The 22,933-nt window shown below is 42.5% G+C and overlaps 1 protein-coding gene across 2 annotated transcripts in view; it reads left to right on the forward strand.

Annotated features, from left to right (window-relative positions):
• The first annotated feature begins 265 nt into the window (after positions 1–265).
• RASA2 (RAS p21 protein activator 2) overlaps positions 266–22,933 on the forward strand; it is a 150,786-nt gene continuing 128,118 nt past the window's right edge. For both annotated transcript variants that reach the window (XM_072618122.1, XM_072618123.1), the window contains exon 1: positions 266–493. In XM_072618122.1, coding sequence (XP_072474223.1) covers positions 391–493 — 103 coding nt within the window. In that variant the 5' untranslated portion in view covers positions 266–390. The remainder of the gene's footprint in view (positions 494–22,933) is intronic.

The following is a 22,933-nucleotide window of genomic DNA, read 5'->3' on the forward strand; positions in this document are numbered from 1 at the left end:
GAGGATGGAGAAAGGGGCTTCCCCAGACAGGGGAACCCGCAGGGATCGTCCACGAGGAGTGGTCTGGCCTGGAGCGGGGTGCGGGGGTGGGTCCCTCCAGGGTTTTCACTCGGGGATTCCCCCCCGAGATGGTGACGAAGGTGACCCCCGTACACCCCGCGCCCCAGTCGGGCGGAGAGGCAGCCAGGGCGCCCTCGGGCTGGGCGTGGCCGAGGGAGGGGCGGGGGCGCGGCGGAGGGGCGGGGCCGGAGGGAGTGACGGCCTCGGCGGCGGGGGTGGGGGGCGGAGCCGAGGCTCGGGATTGGGCCCCCTCTGCCTCAGTCCCGCCTCCTCCCCGCCAGGCCTCTCCGGGCTACGCAGGCGGCGGCGGCGGCTGGGCCGGGCAGCACTATGGCGGCGGCGGCTCCTCTCGGCGAGGCGGCGGCGAAGGGCGCTGTGGCCGAGGCCGGCGACGCGGAGGTCCGCGTGCTGCAGAGCCTGCGCGGCAAGATCTGTAAGCGAGGGCCGGGCCTGCGGGGCGGCCGGCGCCGGGGCGGCGGCCCGGGCTGCAGGGGCAGCGGGCGCAGGCTCCGGCTCCCTCTGGGGCCGGCAGGCCCGGCGGCCCCGCCCCGCCCCGCCTGCCCGGGCGCGCGGGCCACGACCGCGGCCTCGTGGTGGGCGCGGGGCGGGGCCGGGCGGGGCGGGGGCGCGGGCCGGGCCCGCACGGGCGCGGGGTCGGCCGGCGGGAGGGGCAGGATGTCGCGGCTTCCTGCGCGCGCCGCCGACCCTCGCCTGCCGCCGCCGCCGCTTCCTTTCTCTCGCTCTCTTCGGCTCCTCCCGGGGCTCCGAGGTCTCCCCGCCTTCCCCCCGGGCACCTATTAGGCGCCTCCTGTATGCCCGCGGGGCGCTGTCCGTCCGGTGGCGGCGGGGACATCCCGCGAGCCGCCCGCTACCCCCGGACAGCGGCGCCCTCCAGCCTGGCCTCTTGGGCTGCCGTGGCACTCCGCGGGCGGGGCCGGGCAGGTGGAGAGGAGACTGGAACTCGGGCCCCTTCGCCCGTTCCGCGCCCAGCAGAGCACAGTGGGGGGGCTAACGGATGTGTCTGGGGGCCGAGCACCTGCTTCTGGCCCTTGGCTGACCTTGGGCCGGGCGTCCCCGCCGTCGGCATACCGTAGGCGCTTACTAAATGCTTTGATTTGAGAGGCAGCCTGGTGTCGTGAGGCCGGGCTTGGCCCCTGATGGCCCCGGGGGGCCTCGGGCAAGCCGTCCTAGTAAAATGAGAGGGCTGGAGGAGATGACCCCCCCCCAGGCTCAAATATACATAATTCTGTGATGCGTTCAGTTCATTTTGAAGATCCAACATAAAAAACCCAAAACGACGTTCTGCCTATCCTGCGGAGAAGAGCTGTGCATTTTTGTTTTACTTAGACACATCTTTTCAGCTTGGTGTCTAAGATAAGTGACCCTCGTTTGGAAAGGTTGCTTTAGAAAATACATGCCAAAGCTTAAGTGAAATGATTAAAAATACATTTATGAAAAGACAGAAAATTTTGCTTTTATGGAATTTTTATTTACTGCTCCCTCAATGGTCTTTTCATACTATAAGAGTTAGAAAACTATCATAGGTATAGAGTTGGAGAGGACCTTAGAAGTCTTTTAGTTCAACCCTCTCATTTTACAGATGAGGATACTGAATCACACAGTTTGGTCACCTAGGCAAATAAGTGGCACAGCTGGGATTTGAACTCCGTCCATTTGACTCCAGACTCAGCATTTATTCAGCATTCTTCCCACTATACCGTGCTGCCTGTCAGATGTTACATTTTTGCTTTTCTCCTCTGTCCTAGTATGTTGGGGGTTTTTTTCTTTCCCCTTCTTAGTTTATTTGGGATTTAATTGTGCCCTTGAACAACCATGTCACATTTTCCATTGCTTTTCTCCCTAAATGGCCATTGGAGTCTTGTAGAACAGTTTTCTACAAACTAGAAAATGAAGGAGGGAATTGGCTCTGGTTACCTCTCACTTTCCAGCCTTGAACTTCAATTTTAGACCATACAGTTATTTTCGTTGCCTGAAACTGAATGGAGAGAACTGTTATGTTTCGTATGTGTATATTGGTATCAGAAATTTAGAGCTCACAGAGGCCTCAGTTTCTTCACTGATAAAAAAGATTAGGTGACCTCATACAACTCTGATTATAAATCTGTGGTCCTGGGACAAAAGATGCTAAAGTGAGCACCCTCTTCTAAAAGCAGATAGAAAAAAACCATATCCACAACTGTAAAGAGACTTACTTGACTTTGTGTAGCTGGTGTGTGTATGTATGTTTGTTTATATATGTATGTGACCCAAGCGTGTTAACTGCACACACACACAAACTCAACCATTCAGTATAAGCCACTCCTTCCCAGTTTCTATTTTAGTAACATTTGATAACCAAGCAGAGCATCTGTTGGGCATTGGGACTTTGGCTCTATGCTACAAGCTTTGATTCTTGCACAGACTTTAGTAGGGGTATCTTATGGGTTTGGTTACTGAAAGGGTCTTGTTCTAGTATGGTGTCATATATAATCGTGCTCCATGACATGTATCCCGAGCATAACACTAAGGAAGCAGCAGTAAAATTGAAGCTTTTATTTCATTATCTGGGGTGGGGGGGAGGCTTTAATTTCTTTTTTTTTTAACTGAAACATTTCTTTTGTGAGATTAAATCATCTCTACCATACAAACCTGAAAAGGGCCCTCGGTCTGATGTCAGCTAACTGCTGGAATTGCAATTGTCATGGTTATAGGTACTGGTCTGCTAGGATTCCGTCAAAGACATCAGTCAACTGTGTGCTTTCTGAAGTTTATTATTCAGATTATAGAATGTATTTTTCATTAAAAGAGAAAACCCTGAAGTTCTCCTCTCTCCCCCCTCAATTTTTTCCATTTACAAAAAAAATAAACTTTTCATTGGCATAGCACAGAAGTGATAGATTCACACTTACCATTGTAAAGGTGTCCCCCACTCTGTTTTTATGAGGATAAGCTACTTTTCACATCCCTCAGAACCTTGAAGGGGCAATGATGGAAAAAGCTGACCATAGGGTCCTTGAGCAGATTTATTGGAGAAGGGAAATGGCCCCTCTCTGCCCTTGGTTTCTTCTCTGGGGGTAACCTAGGAAATCATAACCTAGCATGGCAGCAGCTTCAGGCCACAACAGCCCTGTGGGGGAAGATTAATCAAACATTAATCGAGCATTTATTCAGTGCTGCTCTGTACTGGGCACTGTGCTGATCATTGAGGATGCAGAGACCCAAGTGAACCCTGTTCCTCAGGAACGCTTTTCCTAATGGGAGATATCTATAAGGTGCAATCAAGTACAGGATAAACTTGAATGGGAAGGCGCTAGTGACTGGGCAAAAAAAAAGTCTTGGAAGGGATCTTAGTAATCCTCCCCTCTCACTTTATAGATAGGAAACTGAGGTCCAAAGACTTTGAGAGATTTGTGCAAGGTTACAGGTGGTGTCAGAGCCTTGATGTGAAAGTAGGGGCTCAGACTCCAAATCCGTTTTTCTTTCTCCTGACTGACTCAAGTAGTACAATCTTCATTTTGCAGATGAGAAAAACAGATGCTTATTGAGTATATGAATGACTTGCCCATAGTCACACAGCTTAATATTTTGGATTCTGCTTTAGAGAATCCTGTGGCTGTTGAAAAGCGAGGGAGTCTGTTGTCTTTTCTCTCCCCACTTCTCCAGTGTCTGTACCACAGATCATCCCAGAAACATGAGGCTTGATCTTCCTTTACAAGACTGAACATTTTTACTTCTTTCCCTAGTTACTCATTGTAGTATTTAATTTTCCCATATAAAAAGTTGTATTTTAACTAGCTCTTCTAGAAAGTCCAATGTGAATCAGGATTGCTTCAGGTTAAGAGTCATTTGCTTTATATGCTGGGTTTCCTTTTCCTCGAAAAACCAAAGCAAACGCTCTTGTGCACGTGCGCGCACGCATGCACACACACACACACACACACACACACACACACACACTTCTTTTTTGTGAGCAGAATTGGGATTATTTTAGTGGTAAGATCACAAATACCTCCCTAAGAAAGAATGTCATTTGCAGTCTCCCTTTCTTTCAATTGTGCTTTTACTTTGCAAGGCTGCCCTTACTATTCATTGAACTATAATTTGTCTGCTTAATATTGTGGTGAGAAGACTTTAAACAGTATGGTTTACTCTGGGTTTATGTAAGCCTAGACCTAAGGGAGATCATGTAGGGATTGGGGACAGGAGGGTGGCACAGGGGATAGAGCACTGGATCTTGAGTCCTGAAGACTTGAGTTCAAATCCAATCCCAGATACTTACTAGCTGTGCCACGATGGGCTAGTCCCTTAACCTCTTTGCCTTAGTTTCCTCATTTATAAAAGAATAGGAATAAAAATAGCTCTTAACTACGAGTTGTTGTGATGATCAGATGAAATAATAATTGTAAAAGTGTTTAGCACAATGCTTGGCACATCATAAGTGCTATAAATGTGTTAGCTATTATTATTAGAACTGAATTTTTGGACATTGTAGTTTTGAAAATTTAGTTTACCCTTGTCCTGGAACTGACTTGTATCACCCGAGACCTTATTAATAGGGATAATTGAGAACAACTGCTCACCAAAGCACATACTCTGGGTCTGCCTTTATGTATCTAAGGGACCCGACCAGACCTGCACCATTTCCTGAGGAGATGCATATGTGGAGCACGAGGTGACTGGCCAGTATCCTCGCTTCATTCTTTTTTTTCTCCCAAACCTTTGTGGGCACCTATAGCAATGAAAGTTTCATCCCTGACACAATCATTACTTCCTGCTATTACTACTTGAACTGGTGCCAAGTGTTCTCAGGTCTCTCATCTTCCTTTGCCTCTTTCAGTACTTTTTTTTTTTAATGCAGTGTTAGGAAAAGAAGTTATTTGTTCAAGAACAGAGACTCTTAACCCTTTTTCTGTCATGGACCCCTTTGGCTGGTCTTGTGAAGCCTGTAGACCTATTCTTAGAATAATGTTTATTTATTGCATACCTTCATAATCGAAAGAAATGCCAAATTTCACTTACAGAGTTTTTTCCCCATCAGATTTCACAGACCCCTTGAAATCTATCAAGTGAAGAACCTATATTATACAAACTTAATGTATTACTATTAAATTATTGAATTTTGCTACCTGGTCCCAATACTAATAGGTGTTACATGATTATTCTCTATATTTATACTGCAGTTTTTAGTATGTCTTAATTGTCTGCATCTGAGAACCATTTTGCTGTTGTTACCACTTATTTGGTGGAAAAATTGTCTAAATAGAAGCATTTGCTTTTGTTCATTTTTCTGAGTGATCATATCACTAACAAAATAGTACATGAATTTCTAGAAGCTTCCTCTATCCATTTTAAACATAGTATGTATAAGGTTACAGAGATACCAACACATCTGTTAGTTGAGATTTTTTTATTTTTGAATTTTGTTACTTTTAGTAGATTTGTGTACTTGTATACTTGTGACTAAAGCAGAACTGATTTTCATTTGTAGCTTGTGGAAATCTGCTAATATGATGAATTGTAATCATACCTTTAACTTTAAAATTTTTTAACATAGGTAAGGGTGTTTGGTTTTTTTTTTTTAAGTACGAATCTAAAAGTATTTTGCCAGATTTTATCATTAGAAATGCAGAGAAGGGAAGAAAAGGTACTTTCAGGTGAGGAATTCACTATACTTGAAGGATGCTGGAAGAAACTTTGCTTCACATACATGGAACTAGGGAGAAGAGAGTTCTTTTAGAAACAACCCAAAGATAGCTGCTACCCAAGCCATAAGGAGGATAGATTTGTTAGGGTTATTTCTAGACTTGGAGCCAGGCACCCAGGTTTGAAATCCATCTCTGATACATATTACCTGTGTAACCATAAACAAATCATTTATATTCTCCAAGTCTCAGTTTTCTCATCTATAAAATGAAGGTAAATCTTATATTACTATCTCAGGGTAACTGTGAGGAAAATACCTTGTAAAGCCTTGAAATATCACTTAAATGTGAGCAATTTTTAAAATGAAAAACTTTTTTAAAGAGATTGTAAAATTGATGGAATCAGAATTGGGAACCTTTCTTTTTTATTGGTATCAGACTAGAGATTCCATAGCAATAATCTGACTTCTTGCTTAAGTATTATCATGGCCTAATTGATGACCTCGTTTTTAGTCTCTGCCTTCCAGTTCATTCTACCCACAGCTGACATTAACATTTATGTGGAACAAGTCTGACTTTGTCCACTCTCTTGTCCCTAACTTTCTGTGGTTCTCTATTACCTTTAGGATAAAATACAAACTCTTCAGTTTAGCATTTAAAGCTCCTTCAGTCTCCCTGCTCAGACATTTAGTTAGTCACTTACATTCCAGTCTCTCAGGTCTATTTCTTGTCTGAAGTCAGCTTTCTGTCTCCTGTCCTTTTGCTGCTGGACAGCATCCTCCAGACCAAGAGTGGACTCCTCGCACCTCTGCCTCTTCTAATCCTTCATCTTTGGAAGGCTTTCCCCATTCCCTTAGTTGTTTGTGAGCTCTTATTCCTCAAGTTAAACCACTATCAGGTACCTACTGGTACCTTCCAGGCACTGTGCTGGGCTCTGCGGATGAAGGCAGTCCCTGTTCCTGACGAGCTTACATTCTGTTGGGAATGATGAAGGGAAGACGAAGGAAAAGCTGCCTGTCATCTTTGCCCCCACGTCCTCTCCTCTCATCCTTCACTTCTTGCTCTTGATTTCTGACTTCCTTATTCAGCTGACACAAATTTCTTCAAAATGGCCAGGAACCACTTAATGCTAAAAATCCTAGGACTTTTTTTAGTTGCCATCCTTCTTGACACCCCTTTGCAGTGCAACATTTGACCTTGCTCTGCTCCTCCTGGATTCTTTATCCTCCTTGGGGATTATATAACTGCTCTCTCCCTTCTCTTACCTATCTGACCTCTCCTTTGCTTGATCATCATCTTTATTGAGCCCTTTAGCTGTGAGTATGCACCCTAAAGGCACTTAACTAGCCTCCCAGTTCTTCTTTCTCTGCATTATCTCACTTGGTGTGATTTGGTAATTATTATCTATATAGATGTCTCCCATAACTATATATCTAACCCAGGTCTCTCTCCTGAGCTGTGGTTATGTATCATTAACCGCTTGTTGGACATTTTGAACTGGATCTCAGTTTGCACAAGCATCTTAAACTCAGAATGTATAAAACGACTCAGCTTTCCTTTCTAACCCCACACCTTTTCCACATTTCCCTATTTCTTTGGGAGACATCACGATCCTCACAGTCTCTTGACACACCCAAGCTCAGTGATGTTCTTTTCTCTTCACTCTTACTCATTCCATATAGCCCATCACTTGCAAGGTCTTGTCAGTTTTGTCTCCTTAAGATTTCTGGCATGTGCTCTCTTCTTTTCTCTCATATACCTTCTGTGCTAGTTCAGACACTGCACAGCTCTGATATGGACTGTTAATAAATGTTAAGCACCTGCTTATGTACCAGGCGCTGCTAAGCTCTGGGGTTACAGTTAATAAAAAGATAGTTCCTGCCTTCAAGGAGCTTATAGTTTCTAAGAGGGGAGACAACACACAGAAGAGGGCAGGAAAAGTGGGAGTGGAAGTGGGGACAGCGGACTGGCCATGAAGTTGAAACCAGGCAGGGCAACAAATGCAAAGTGGAATGAGCTGAGAGTCCTTTTCCTGCCCTCAGTAAAGGAAGGCCCTGGGAGGAGTCTGGCACTTCATCCTCCAGCCCTGCAAGCAGAGAGAGACTGAGGGACATAGGCTCCATCAAGGCTGCAGTTTGCTGAATGGTGGTGAGTTTAGTTATAAGTGATGAGCTTGTCCTGGGTTTGAAACGAGGCGGGGCTGCAGATGGAAAGTAAAGAGGCAGTAGCCTTCTAATGGGCTTCCCTCCCCCAGTCTCTCTTCCGTATGGTCTTCTTAAAGCACAGGCCTGACTGTGTCACTCTTCTCAGGCAGCTTTGGTGATAACTCATTAACTCTATGATCTATCAGCAGTCAGTCATGTGTATTTATTAAAGACTATGTACCAGAATACAAAGAAAAAGCAAAAATAGTCCCTCCCACCTTAGCTCCAGCTTACCTTTTCTGCTTCTTTCCACATTATTCTCCTTTATGATCCCTAAGCTACAGCCAAAGTGGCCTTTTTACTATTTTTTTCATACATGGCACTTGGTTTCCATAGGCTCAGTGTTACGGGCCCAGCGTCAGGAATTTCCTCTTTCCTTACTTACAGCTCGTAGAATTCCTACGAATCCTCCTAGAATTCTTTGAAGACTAAATTCAAGGGCCACTTTCTCCTGGATGGTCACAGGAGCCATCCCTCCATGCCTTTTCACTTTTGTCTTTGTATCACCTGCACTTATTCTTCCTCAGGACTAATTAAGTGCCTGCTGACTAATAGATTGAATTGCAAAGTAATTGCTAGAGGGTAAATAACACTATTGATCTACTGACCCAGAGAATCTGCCACTTGGTGCATTGTAGAGTCTGAGATTTGGAGCTGGGGACCAGAGTTTAAATCTCCCACGAGTCGCTTAAGCGTCTGGGTTTTAGTTTAGATTATCTTTAGGGCCCTTCTCATCTCTAAATCTGTGGTTTTATTGCTGTGGAGGAAGAGGAGTTTGTGCTGTGATTTGAAGGAGACTTGGGATTCTTGGAGATGAAATGAGGAGACAGTGGACATGGGAGATAAGCATATCACGTGTGGAACAGACATTAAATCAGTTTGATTGAAATAGAGAGTTTGAAGTGGAAAATTTGAAATTAGTTTGGAGAGATAAGAGGGAACAAGTGTGTATCTTGCTCTGCTCGCCAGTTTCACACTTCAGACTACCCTCTGTCTCATCTTGTCCTCTTCTTTGCTCTACTCATTGAGGATAATGGTGATCCCTTCTCGACAATTCCAATCCTTTATGTCCTTCATCTCATACTCACCTGTGTCCTCCAGGATCTTGCCCCTTTGAATATTCCTTCCGTTTTCCTGTCTTCAAACTCTCCCTAATCTGCTGACTCCTTCCCAGCTGTCTTCCAACATACCTAGCTCTCTCCCAGCCTTAAAAAGCCTTCATGTGATTCTGCTTGTCTTCTTCCAACTAACACCCTCTATCTCTCTTTACTTTCACAGTCAAACTAGAAAAAAGTTGTTTATACTCATTTTGATTCCCACACCCTTCTCAGACCCTTATAACCTGGCTTACATTCCATTCAGCTGAAACAGGACTCCAAGATCACCAAGGACTATTGTCCAACTCCACTCTTACTCACCTCTCCATAGCCAGTCATTCTTTGCTAAATGCAGAGGCCTTTTCTCAGTTTTGATCCATCTTGACTTTTTTGTTGTGTTTGACCAAGTTGACTATCATCTCTTTCTGGATGATGATGTCATGTTGTGACTCTAGAGCTTCCTACTTGTTGGACCAATTCTAATCTGTCTCCTTGGCAGAATCATGTGTGGAAAATGCAGTTTTCTATATTATGAGGCACTATCCTGGCCCTTCTTTTCAGTCTCTACATTTTACTTTGGTGATCCTATCAGATGTAGTTAAGTACTTTCTATTTATATTCTCCAGGTTTTTTCTTAAACATTTCTATATGCTCTCCACATTGTAGGCACTTAAATGTTTGTTGATTGCATTATCAACTCTTACGGATTCACCTCTTGTCTGTCTACAGAGGATTCCCAAGTCTAAACATCCAGTCTTCACCTCTTCAATGTTGGAACCTGTTTGCTTGACACCTGGCTACCCCGTAGGCCTCTCAAACTTGTTATATCCAAAACTAAATTTGTGATCTTTCCCCCTAAAGTTCCCCCTTTCCCTAGCCTTCCCATTTTTCTTTTCCCCTCTATTTCTTTTGAGAACGTCACCATTCTTCTAGTCACCCAGGTTCATAGCCTGGACTCTCTGCCCTTCCTGTCTGCTTATGGAAGCATCTGTTTGGCCTGGAGTTAGGAAGACGTGAGTTCCTATCCAACTTGAGACATTTACTGGCCCTGTGGTCTGGACAAGTCACTTAACTTCTGTCTGCCTCAGTATCCTCAGGTGTAAAATGGGGATAATAACAGCAACTACCTCACAAGGTTTTTGTGAGGGTGAAATAAGATAATATTGGTAAAGTGCTTAGCACAGTGCCTGGTCCCAACTCCTCAACATCTCTCACATCATTCTGCTTCTTTCTGTTCACACCATAACCATCGTAGTTCAGAATCTAATCACTCTTCCCTTCATCATCCAGGCTTTCTTCTTTCTGGGTCATCTGAAATTCTTTATTCCTAAAACACAGCTAACTATTTGACCGCCCTGCTCAGGAAGCTTCAGTGACTCCCCATTACTTTTTGATAAAATATGAACTCCCAGGTTTGGCAGTCTGGCTGCAGCCTCCTTCCAGGCTTTCACTTTACCTTCTGTCACATACTCTGCTCTTAAGTTAGACTGCTTGTCTCCTGTCTTCATAGGGAGAACACTGTCCTTCATTATTCCCTTCAACACTCAGCCCACATGCTGCTTGCTGTCTCTTTCAAGAGATCTTTTCTGGTTGCCCCAGTTCTGAGTGCTTCTGAGTCTGAACTAATCACTGTTTTGACTTCTTCATGTGATGGTGTATTCCTCCAGTATGCTCTGCTCTTGGTGAGCAGAGGTCCTCTCACCTTAGCACTTGTATTCCTATTTTTCAACATGGTGTCTGGTGGGGGGGGAGGGTACGGGTACGGGGACTTAAATGCTTGTTTGATTAGTTGAAAGATTTGAAATGCCAATCAGGCATGTGTGTATTTTATCCTGGAGGCAATACAGAGCCATTAAGATTTTTGAATAGACAGATACGATCACATTTCTATTTTAGCAATAGTTTGGCAGCTCTGGAGAAGGGATTAGAGAGGAAAGAGACTAGATGCAAAAGAATTATTTAAGAGGCTCTTTTAATAGTCCAGATAAGAGGTGAGGACCTGAACTAGAGTGGAGGCTGTTAGAAATATTACAAAATCGACAATACTTAGCTGTTGATTAATTATGGGGGTTGAGGAAGAGAGAAAGAAGAGTCAAGAATCATCTCAAAGCTATGAACCTGAGCAACCGACCAGAGGGTTAGTAGTAATTGCTTTCACAGACTACCCATCTGTTGTCTTATATACCTGGTTATTTACATTTTATCTTCCTTGTTAGAATGTGACCTCCCTGAGGACAAGAACTGTTTGTAACCTTTCCTTGTCTCCTCAGTGTTTAACACAATGCCTGGCACTTGGAAAGGGCTTAATAAATGCTTTTGGATTGATTGAATTAAGATCAGAGTGTCATAGATTTAGAGCTAGACTTTACCCTAGAGGTCATCTAGGTCAACTCCCTCATTTTACCAGCCAGGAGAGGTTAAGTGATTTGTCTGTGATAAGACAGGTAATAGAGATTAGAGGTGGCCCGGATTTAGAAGTTGAAGGTAGCTATGGGGTATTATGATAGAAACATAATTGTTATCGGAGACATAGGTTTCATGTGAGAGATTAGGGCTGGGTGTATGGATTTAGGAATCATTTCCATAGAGATGGCCATTGAAGCCTTGGGAACTCAATTGATTATTTAGTGAGCCTCATTATATATCAGACTCTAAACATCCAAAGACAAAAGTGAAACTTCCTCAGCTTCAGTGACTTTGCTATTGAAGAAAATATGTTCACAGATAAATATATGCAGAGTAAATATAATTTTCTATTGAGAACAATAAGGAGCACTCTAACACAGGCAGTTCACCCTCAGAAAGGGCTCTTAGGAGGAGATGACATCTGAATCTGTGCCTTGAGGAATACTCAGAGATTCTAAATGACAGATGTGAGGAGGGGGCAAGAACAAGGGATGTGCACTGTTGTGTAAGGGGAACGTGGAGTGGTTCTAGCCCAATTGGCCTCCTTACTACCCACTGCTCTCTTCCCGATGGCTTCACCAGTGAAAGAATTTAGACAGAAAAGAGTCTAGGTCAGAGCCTGGTAAGTAGTTGGAAGGAAGAGTTGGAGGAGCCTAGATAGGCATGGTCAGAGAGAGCAGTGTCGTGGAAGCCAGAAGAGGAGGGAGCATCTGAGACACCCAATGGTGAAGTAAAATGATTGAATATTTATTGAGAAAAGTAATGAAAAAAATATGCTTTGGGTCTAAAATATTTGATGCAGATATTTTATTTTAACTTTCTAAACCTCCCATTAATGCAGTCATAGGATCATAAATTTAGAGGTAGAAATTCTCTTAGAAACCATCTAGTCCGCTCTCCTCATTTTACAGATGACCAGAAATGCAGAAAAGTGAAGCCACTTGTCTAGAACCTCATGAGAAGTGAGTAGTAGAGCCAAGGTTTGGACCTGGGCCTTTTGATTCCAAATCTACCAATCCTTCCTTCCATTATATGCTTAATTCTCTCTATAGTTAGCACATGAGTTCTCTGTGCAAAATCAGGCAACAAAAAACCACAGAGCTTGTGGGGACAGTGGCTTTAGGGACATAATACTCAAAACCATCAGTGACACCGTTAAAAAAATGGTAGCACAGTTTTATACATGTTAAATGGTTAAGAAATGCGTAAATACTACAGTAAATAGACCTGTCCTATATACCCTCTCACACGATTGGCTAGCAGAGTGCAACATGAGGAAGCTGAAACTTTGGCTGGACCATGGCACCAGTTTCTCCTGTCCCAGAAGATATGCAGTAAATGTGGCACTTTACCTTGACAAAGACCTGATATTTGCTTGTGAAAGTGAGCTTAGGAAGGATTACAGTTTAGGATTATTGTATAGTAGTACAGTTTTCTGCACTCAAGTGGTTTCTCCCCCAAGAAATCAAATAGAAGCAAACTCATTCATTGAAAAACTACTGCAGTTCTGTAATGAAACAGTCATTCAGAGGCACTGATCATTCCAAAAGCTCAGTGATTGAAGCTTTAAAAAAAAAAAAAGCAATCATTTATACTTCTGCCTGTTTTGTTCTGCCACAGTCAGGACAGCCTTCTGTGGGTGTTGTTTCAACCTCATTTTTCTTTCAAGTATGAGTCATTACAGCCATTACATACACACCAAAGTAACCTTTAAGGGAGAAAGAAAGAAAGAAAAACAACTAATTTTTTTTACCTCTTTTTCATAAGACAATAATTACTGGTCTTTCTGAAGAGGCCTAAATGCCTGTGAGTAAGGTGACAGCTATGGTTTTTTCAATGGGATATTTTGAGGGAAAGAACAAAATAGTAGCCAAGGTATGTTCCTGCTACCTTTCTCCACCTCAGGAATGCTTGCTTTAAATTTATCAGCAAGTATTACCAAGTTTTTTTCTTTGCCTTCAAACAAACAAACTCGCAGGAACATATGCTCCTAGAAGCCACATGGCAGAGTGGATCCAAGAACAGCCCTGAAGTTAGGGAGATCTAGGTTCACAGTCCTGCCTGCCTTCCTCCTAACCAAAGGCATGTCACCAGACTCTCCATGCCCCAGGCAACTGAGACTGTCAATTACAGAGGGTAGCCAATCTGCAGAATGAGAGGAAGTTTCCACAGGCAGAAATCCCCACATTGATGAGATGACAGGTCTTGACCAAAACAAAATACTGTAATTTTAGAATTACATTCACGTAACTACCACAATCATCAATTTTACTTTGACTATGTGGAAAAGGTCTAGTCTGGGGTATGGTGAGTCACCTCAAAAAGTAAGTAGCGTCTTATGGACTGATGAAAGACTACAGACAAGGCATTTTGTGGCAACTAAATTAGATATTAATTGAAGCTTTCTAAAAGTTGTCATTAACATGTACATTTTGAAATAATAAATTATTCATTTAGGTTTTGTTATATGGTATAGTGGTATTAGCTGCCAAAAAAAAAAAACCCAAAACAAACCTTTATAGTTCTATCCTTATGATTACAAATACATTCAAAGATACATTGGGGAAAAAAAGGTGAGAGGCTTTCTAGTTGACTCTTGAAGTAGTGCCTAAATATAGTAATTTATTCTAACTTCACTCAAATATCATTTCCTGCTTGGCCTTCTTACAGATGCATCAATTAAAGAAATTCAACCTCTGAGTTATCACTTGGCTTTCATCATACAATGAATGACTTACAGTTAGCATGAACATCTAAATATCCATGGTGACAAAGATTTTTGTACATAAAACACCCATTATTCTATACAAGGTTTGAAAGGGAAAAAATAAAACAATCCAAAATTTAGACAAATGCCATTCCTTAACTTAGAATCTTTAGCAATACAGTATATGAAGAAAAAAGCTGAGTTGATAAGTAATGTCTTGTACTTCATAGTTGTCATCTTGAACATATAACAAGGTAGTCAAAAAGGAAAATACAATAATTCTGTGAATTTGGTGTGTAGCTACTTTCCAGGAATATCTGGTAGTCAGAAATGTCTCCCTAAATTACCCTGACTAAATAATAGTGCACTTTCAGTCTTTTCTGAGACTCAACAAAACATATACTAAATACATATACTAAGCTTTTTAAAAAAATTATTGATCTGATATTCTGGGATTTTATTCATTGTTTTGTATTGCTCATTGTAAGCCTAGCAGACGAACATATTAAATTATTTTTATTTATTTATAATTTTGTTTCCTCAACAGTAGGGTGCTGAGAGAGGACATGAAGCTAGGTCCAATAAGTTAAGGAAATAAGAATTAATTTTTACCAATAATGTCGTAGCCGGGAAGTAAAAGATTACCTAATCAAGAAGTCTAAGAAAAAGGTAATGCACCTAGGTGACCATTTGGATGGGCACAGGGAATCAAGTAAAGTACAGCAGTATTAAAGTGTTCTGTGAACAAAAGTATCATTCTTTTTTATGGTTCTTAAAACTCCACTATAAGAATTTTCCAATGTGTGATCTCAAGGCGGAGAACAGATCTGTGTCCTTCTGTTCCCTCCCAAAGTTAAGCTTAGGGGAAGAGCTGTACCTCCACTGAGATGAGGAAATAGAGCCAGAATTTCACTGAACATCTAACAGAGTACCAGTTGCTCCATCCAAGCCAGGCAAAATGACAACTATATAATGACATGGGCCTAAAGATTATTCTCAAGCAATAAACTAGGACACAATAATCAAGAGAGGGCAGCTAGGTGGCACAGTGAATGGAGCATAGGGCCTGGAGTCAGGAAGACCCAAGTTCAAATCCAGATTCAGACCTTACTAGCTGTGTGGTCCTGGGCAAGTCACTTAACCCTGTTAGCCTCAGTTTCCTCACCTCTAAAATGAGCTAGAGAAGGAAATGGCAAACTACTCCAGTATTTTTGCCAAGAAAACCAAAGATGGTATCACAAAGGGTCAGACACAACAAGAAAACCCAAAATAGAATCACAAAGAGGAAGACAACAGGAATGAATGAAGAGCCAGATCAAGAGAACATAAAAAGCTAAGTTTGCAAGCACAGAAAGACCCTGGGCGGTCTACAGGCTACCAGCAAGGTCTTCCTATGGTGTAGCTTCTTCATTTCCAATTGGAGTCCACAACCTGCTGGGTCCTTAAAAGATCTCCCTTTGCAGCCTCCTTCCAGCACCAAGCTCCTCACTAAACCAAGTGCTATAAGATCTGTGCTTCCTGGCACATTATGTTAGTCTTTCTGACCCACTGTGACACTTACCAAAAGGAAATGAAAGAAAAAGCATTAATTAAGCACTTACACATGCAAAGCTTTTGCTAAATGCTGGGAATATAGCTAAATGCAAGTCAGTACCTTCTCCCAAGGAGCCCACATTCCAATAACAGAGAAAAGACCTAAAGGAAGCTTCAGCCACAGGACAGATATAGAAACAAAAGCTATCAATAAAAATGAGACCAATATAAAAGGAGCTTTTAAAGTCCTAGTTTTTTAGAAAGTATGCCGAGGGGTATTTTGAAAACACAAATTTGTTCCAAGAAGATTGATAAACTAAGGAACAGTGTGAGCAAAACACAAATTTTGAGTTTGCTACTGTGATTTATTTTTTTTAATTTATTTAACTTTTGACATTCATTTTCACGAAATTTTGGGTTCCAAATTTTCTCCCCACTTGTCCCCTCCCCCCACCCCAAAACACCGAGCATTCTAATTGCCCCTATCACAATCTGCCCTCTCTTCTAACATCCCTCCCTTCCCTTGTCCCCATCTTCTCTTTTGTCCTGTAGGGCCAGATAACTTTCTATACCCCATTACCTGTATTTTTTTTGTCCTAGTAGTAAGAACAATACTCGACAGTTGTTCCTAAAACTTTGACTTCCAACTTCTCTTCATCCCTCCCTCCCTACCCATTCCCTTTGGGAAGCAAGCAATTCAATATAGGCCATATCTGTGTAGTTTTGAAAATGACTTCCATAATAGTCATATTGTGTAAGACTAACTATATTTCCCTTCATCCTATCCTGCCCCCCATTGCTTCTATTCTCTTTTTGGATCCTGTCCCTCCCCAAGAGTGTTGACCTCAAATTGCTCCCTCCTCCTACTGCCCTCCCCTCCATCATTCCCCCCCACCCTGCCTATCCCCTTCTCCCCCACTTTCCTGTATTGTAAGATAGGTTTTTATATCAAAATGAGTGTGCATTTTATTTCTTCCTTTAGTCAAATGTGATGAGAGTAAACTTCATGTTTTTTCTCTCACCTACCCCCTTTTTCCCTCCACTGAAAAGTCTTTTACTTGCCTCTTTTATGAGAGATAATTTGCCCCATTCCATTTCTCCCTTTTCCTCCCAATATATCTTTCTCTCACCTCTTAATTTCATTTTTTTAAAGATATGATCCCATCCTCTTCAATTCACTCAGTGCACTCTGTCTCTATGTATGTGTGCGTGTGTGCATGTGTGTGTGTGTACTCCCACCCAGTACCCAGATACTGAAATGTTTCAAGAGTTACAAATATTGTCTTTCCATGTAGGAATGTAAACAGTTCAACTTTAGTAAGTCCCTTATGACTTCTCTTTGCTGTTTACCTTTTCATGCTTCTCTTCATTCCTGTGTTTGAAAGTCAGATTTTCTTTTCAGCTCTGGTCTTTTCATCAAGAATGCTTGAAAGTCCTCTATTTCATTGAATGATCATTTTTTTCCCCTGAAGTATTATATTCAGTTTTGCTGGGTAGGTGATTCTTGGTTTTAGTCCTAGTTCCTTTGACTTCTGGAATATCATATTCCAGGCCCTTTGATCCCTTAATGTAGAAGCTGCTAGATCTTGTGTTATCCTGATTGTATTTCCACAATACTTGAATTATTTGTTTCTCGCTGCTTGCAATATTTTCTCCTTGACCAGGGAACTCTGGAATTTGGCCACAGTGTTCCTAGGAGTTTCTCTTTTTGGATCTCTTTCTGGTAGTGATTGGTGGATTCTTTCAATATTTATTTTGTCCTCTGGTTCTAGAATCTCAGGGCAGTTTTCCTTGATAATTTCATGAAAGATAATGTCTAGGCTCTTTTTTTGATCATGGCTTCCAGATAGTCCCATAATTTTTAAATTGTCTCTCCTGGATCTATTTTCCAGGTCAGTTGTTTTTTCCAGTGAGATATTTCACATTATCTTCCATTTTTTCATTCTTTTGGTTTTGTTTTGTGATTTCTTGGTTTCTCATAAAGTCATTAGCCTCCATCTGTTCCATTCTAATTTTGAAAGAACTACTTTCTTCAGTGAGCTTTTGAACCTCCTTTTCCATTTGGCTAATTCTGCTTTTTAAAGCATTCTTCTCTCATTGGCTTTTTGAACCTCTTTTGCCAATTGAGTTAGCCTATTTTTCAAGGTGTTATTTTTCTTCAGCATTTTTTTGGGTGTTGACCTGCTTTTCATGCTTTTCTTGTATCTCTCTCATTTCTCTTCCCAGTTTTTCCTCCACCTCTCTAACTTGATTTTCAAAATCCTTTTTGAGCTTTTCCATGACCTGAGCCCATTGAATATTTATTTTGGATGTTTGGGATACAGAAGCCTTGACTTCTATGTCTTTCCCTGATAGTAAGCATTGTTCTTCCTCATCTGAAAGGATGGGAGGAGATAACTGTTCACCAAGAAATGGTCTTATTTTTTTTTCCCTTTTTTGGGCATTTTCCCAATCAGTTACTTGACTTTTGGGTCTTTTGTCAAGAGTAGGGTATTCTCTAGGAATCTGTGAGATCTCAGTTCCTCCAAGGTGGCGCAATCAAGCATGTACTGGTCTGGACACAGAGAGGGATTTTTATGCCCAGAATTTTAGCAGTTACCTCTCCACAGCCACCTGGCCTCCAGTTCCCAAGTCAGCACTGGGGGCTGATTTTCAGATAAGCTGGATGGGCAGGGCCACCATTCAGTTTGAGACAAAGACTAGCTCAGCCAGGGCCTCCACCCAGGGCTGAGGTAAGACTCAGCTCTTCAGTGCCCCCAGGGGTTTTTACACTTCAACCAGGGAGCTTCTGTACGGGCTGCTGTGCAGGCTCTGTGGCTGCTGCCTGCTGCCGAAGCTATGGGAAGGCCTTTCTCCCTTCCTGGCCAGCTGATAAAACCCCGTCACTGACCTTTGGCACCTATGGGCTGAGGGATCTGAGGATACGCTACTGCGTCTCGTAGCACCATCCGTCTCGGCCAAGGCTGGGCTGGGCTCTGCACTCGCTCCGTGTGTGGGCCTTTCAGGTCACCGTGGGCTGGAAATCTCCTCCACTCTGTTGTTCTCCACTTCTGCTGCTCCAAAATTTGTTGAGAGTCCCTCCCTACAGGTATTTTATGGGCTGTGGGGAAGACCCTGCATAAGTGTGTCTTTCTAGTCCGCCATCTTGGCTCTGCCCCCTACTGTGTGATTTATTAGGGGCAGTGGAGAGGGTAAAAATGTGCTTTCTCAGTGCTGCCTACCTGTAGCTAGGTGGCAGAGGTGTCTTGTGAGCTCTCCTGGGAGTTGTAGGAAAAACATGCCTATACTTTTCAGATAGGGAGTACCACATGAGAGTATATCCTATTTCCTTCCGCTTTGTGCTTGGAGGCCACATATTAGAGGGAGGATTGTGGACTTATAATGAAATGAGGTTAGGAAGAAAAATAATTTCATCATACAAATCTGAAAAGTTTAAGAAATTGAATCTTTTTAATACATTAGACATGAGGTCTCCGTGAACATACCTTCCAGATCCAGTTTTCTTTATAAATCCATGCCTATCTTGGATCTGATTGTTTTAAAGCTATTATGCATGGGATGACCTGTTACCTGTTCCCATCAGAAAATCTGGGTGGAAAGAAGGGTTGCCCATCTTGTTGAAATTCTTCATAGCCTCCCTCCCAATCATCTTCCTTACACTTTACAGGACTGTCCTCTTCAGTTCAGTGACACTGGCTTCTTTGTTAGTCCTTAAATAAGACATGCATCTTCAGAACAGCTTTCTTTTCACTGACTTCCCCCCAGGCCTGGGATTACTTTCCCTCCTTATCTCTGCCTCCTGACTTCCCTGGTTTCCTTCTAAAATCCTACCTTCTACTGAAAACTTTTCCCAGTACCTTTAATTCTAATGCCTTCCCTCTGTTGCTTATTTCCAATTTTCCATGCATATAGCTTGTTAAGATTTTTGCATGTTGTCCCCCCCATTAGATTGTGAGCTCTTTGAGAGCAGGGCCTGTCTTACCTTTCCTTGTATCTCCAGTGCTTAGCATAGTGCCTGATACTTAGTAGGCATTTAATAAATGTTTACTGACTTCCAGCCTGGAAGTTCAGGTTCAGTAGTTATCCAAAGGAAGTTTACTTAGCCACAGCATAGAAAGAATATTGGGCAGGAATTCAGCAAGGATACTGCACTGGTTTAAATAGGCACAGCTCCCTTCATCTCCACACTGAAACTTATCTGATGAGAAGGGTAAGCCAAATTGCAGATGCTCTTGGTGGACCAACCAAGTCTCCGAGATAGCTTTCTGCCCTCTTAGGAGAAAACTAGCCCAACTTGTGTACAGCAGGACCTTAAGGTCTAGTTCTTCTACCACACATTTATTAATGAATGGAGTTTTTCAGAAATTTTTTTCAAAGATTACATGCTAAGATGATCGTGTTTTTATATCTTCACATAGGAGAGTAGCTAGGTGGCACAGTGGATAGAGTACTGGGTCTGGAATCTGGAAGACCTGACTTCAAATGTGGCCTCAGATGCTTTCTAACTGTGTGACCCTGGCCGAGTCATTTAACCCACTTTGCCTCAGTTTCCTCATGGTTGTTGTGAGGATCAGCTGAGATAGTATTTATAAAAGTCCTTGGTATATATAAATGCTTATTCCCTCTCCCCTCCCTTATTTATGTGACCTGAGGCAAGTCCCTTACCCTCCTGCATCTCAGTTTCCCTACATATAGAGTGAGAGTACTGTACTGGATGGATTTTGATGACCCTTCGAGCTCTTGGGCCAGGATCTAATTAAGTAAGAATAATAATAAACATTAACCCACCAGTTAAATGCAAGAGACTGAGTTGAGTGAATGGAATGGAAAGACATAAAAGAAAAAAATCCTACCCTTAGGGAGCTAATTAAATTCTTGTGGCTGTTAGTGGGGGAAACCAGCCAGGCATCCAAGTACAAAGTAAAGCGAAGAGGGACAAAGTGCTAAATAGAGTACCTGGCCTGGAGGGTCAGGAAGACTCGTCTCAGACACTAGCTTTGTGACTGTGGGCAAATCACTTCACCCTGTTTGCCTCAGTTTCCCCATTTGTAAAATGAGCTGGAGAAGGAAATGGCAAACCGCTCCAGTGTCTTTGCCAAGAAAACCCCAAATGGGGTCACAAAGAGACAGACACAACTGAACAATAATAATAGCACAGCAGGTTTTGATTTTGATTTTAAAACTGGCAACTCAGTTCACCATTTATTAAGTGCATACTCTGTGCAAAGTAGATAGGTACTGGGAGTCTTGCACACCTTTGAAGAAGTATACAGAAGATAATTTAAAGAGGAGCATAGCAAGGCTTAGGCAGGAGACCTGAATGATGATCCAGCACTGGAGTCGTCAGGCAGAACCAGAAAGGAGCCCGGTTATGGAAGTCAAGGAAGGAGAAAGAATCCAGGAGAGTGGGGGCTGTGGGTGGAGGTGATTAGTGTAAAAAATTTCGGAGAAGTCGAGGAGGTTGAGGATTAAGAAAAGGTCTTTGAGTTAGCAGTTAAGAGATCATTAGTAACTTTCAAGGAAGCGGTTTTTAGAGACTGAGGCAAGAAGATCGATTTCGAAGGCTTGAGATTTCCCAGCCCCTTCAGCACCTGAGCTGTGTTCATCTTCCTCAGGCATCTCCCATGAGAACATGGACTCTGCCCCTGGAATCCTGCTGTCTGATAAGCTTTTGCCCTACCTTTCCCAGACCTCGGCCTCTCTTGTCATTTATACTTTGCCCATACCAAGGACTTCATGTGTGATTTTTCTTTCATTCCTAGACGTTTTCAAACCCTGCTGCCGAGCACATACTTTATCTCTCCCCCACCTGCAATATTTTCCTTTTATCTGTTGTCTTCCCCCATTGAAACTTAAGCTCTTTGAGGGCTTGGGATAGTTTTGCTGACTGTTAACTTTGCCCAGCGTCTGTCACTCAGTAAAAATTAGTGCTAACTAATTCGTTGAACAGTAAATAAGAAAGGGATAGTATGGTAAACATAGACAACATTTTCTAGAAGTTTGACTTAGGAAGAAAAAACCATATAGCATTATGCTTGAGAATATAGCAGTACCAAAGGAAAGGTTTTTCAGGATGGGGAGACATGGGCATATTTGTAGGCAACAGGGAAAAGATTAGTAGGTAAAGATAAACAATTAGCAAGAAGAAACGTAGGAAGGAACAAGCTCCTGGAAGAAACAAAAGGGAATAGGAAGAAAGGAAACATTATGAGCTTACTACGTGCCAGGTCCAGTGCTAAGCACTTTACTAAGATTTCATTGAATCCTCACAACAACCCTGGGTGGTTGGTGCTGTTATTATCCTCATTTTCCCATGGAGGAAAGTGAGGCTAAAGGGTTCAGGTAAAGGGCTTAGTCTTTACAAGGAAGAAAGGCCAGCTCTTCCTCTGAGGAGCAAAAGAGGAGAAAATGTGGGCAGAGGGGTAAGAAGTATGAGAAAAGGGCCATATAGTGGTTAGCCTCTTTTCTTAGCAAAGTAAGAGGTGAGGTTTTCTGCCAAGAGAGAAGAGTTTAAGGGGTTTGAGGAGAGGAGAAGATTTGGAACATTTTTAGGATTATGATGTCACTCAAGGAAAATGAAAGTATATGTCTGTGTAGCGTTGAGGGTCCAGATGAGATTGGATAATATGTTTGTAGTTGATTTATATAACTTCCTCCTGAGCTGTTAAGTAGCCTGTGAGGAGGGATGGGAAAGGCAGATGAGATAGTCACCCAAGATTGAGGTTTTTCAAGACATCAGCAGTGATAAGGCAAGGATTGAGAAGTAAGGGCAGTGTATAGTTGATCTGGTTAACTATGGGATCAAGATGGTGAGGCTATGGTTTGGAATGATGAACTGGAAGAAGTCAAGAGAACTAGAAATAAGAGGGAGGGATGAAAAATACTTTTTAGGAGGAGAGACTCACAGGGAAATATGGAGGTTTGTATGAGTGCAAGGAGTTGGAGAAAATATGAGAGGCAGAAATGTAAGATGAAGAGGAATTTTTTCATGATAGATCAATGTTCCAGAGAACTCAGTAGATGGGGAGGATAGAAGAAAATGGAGACTTAGGAGGGAAGAGGTTGAGCTAGAGGAGCCTGAGGACTACAGGAACTAAAAAAGGAGGAGGTAGAATTTTATTGGGCATGATGGGCAAGTGGTTTTGTGGCATAGTTGCTAGAGTGGCTTTGAAGCTTCAGGATTCATGTCATATTCCTAACTTCCCACTTCCTCACTCTCCCCAATTCCTGCATGCCATCTTAGTTGTACACAGATGCTATTTTCTACCTAAGTGGGTAATTCTC

This window comes from Notamacropus eugenii, chromosome 6 (assembly GCF_028372415.1).
Source record: "Notamacropus eugenii isolate mMacEug1 chromosome 6, mMacEug1.pri_v2, whole genome shotgun sequence".
Classification (NCBI taxonomy): Eukaryota; Metazoa; Chordata; class Mammalia; order Diprotodontia; family Macropodidae; genus Notamacropus; species Notamacropus eugenii.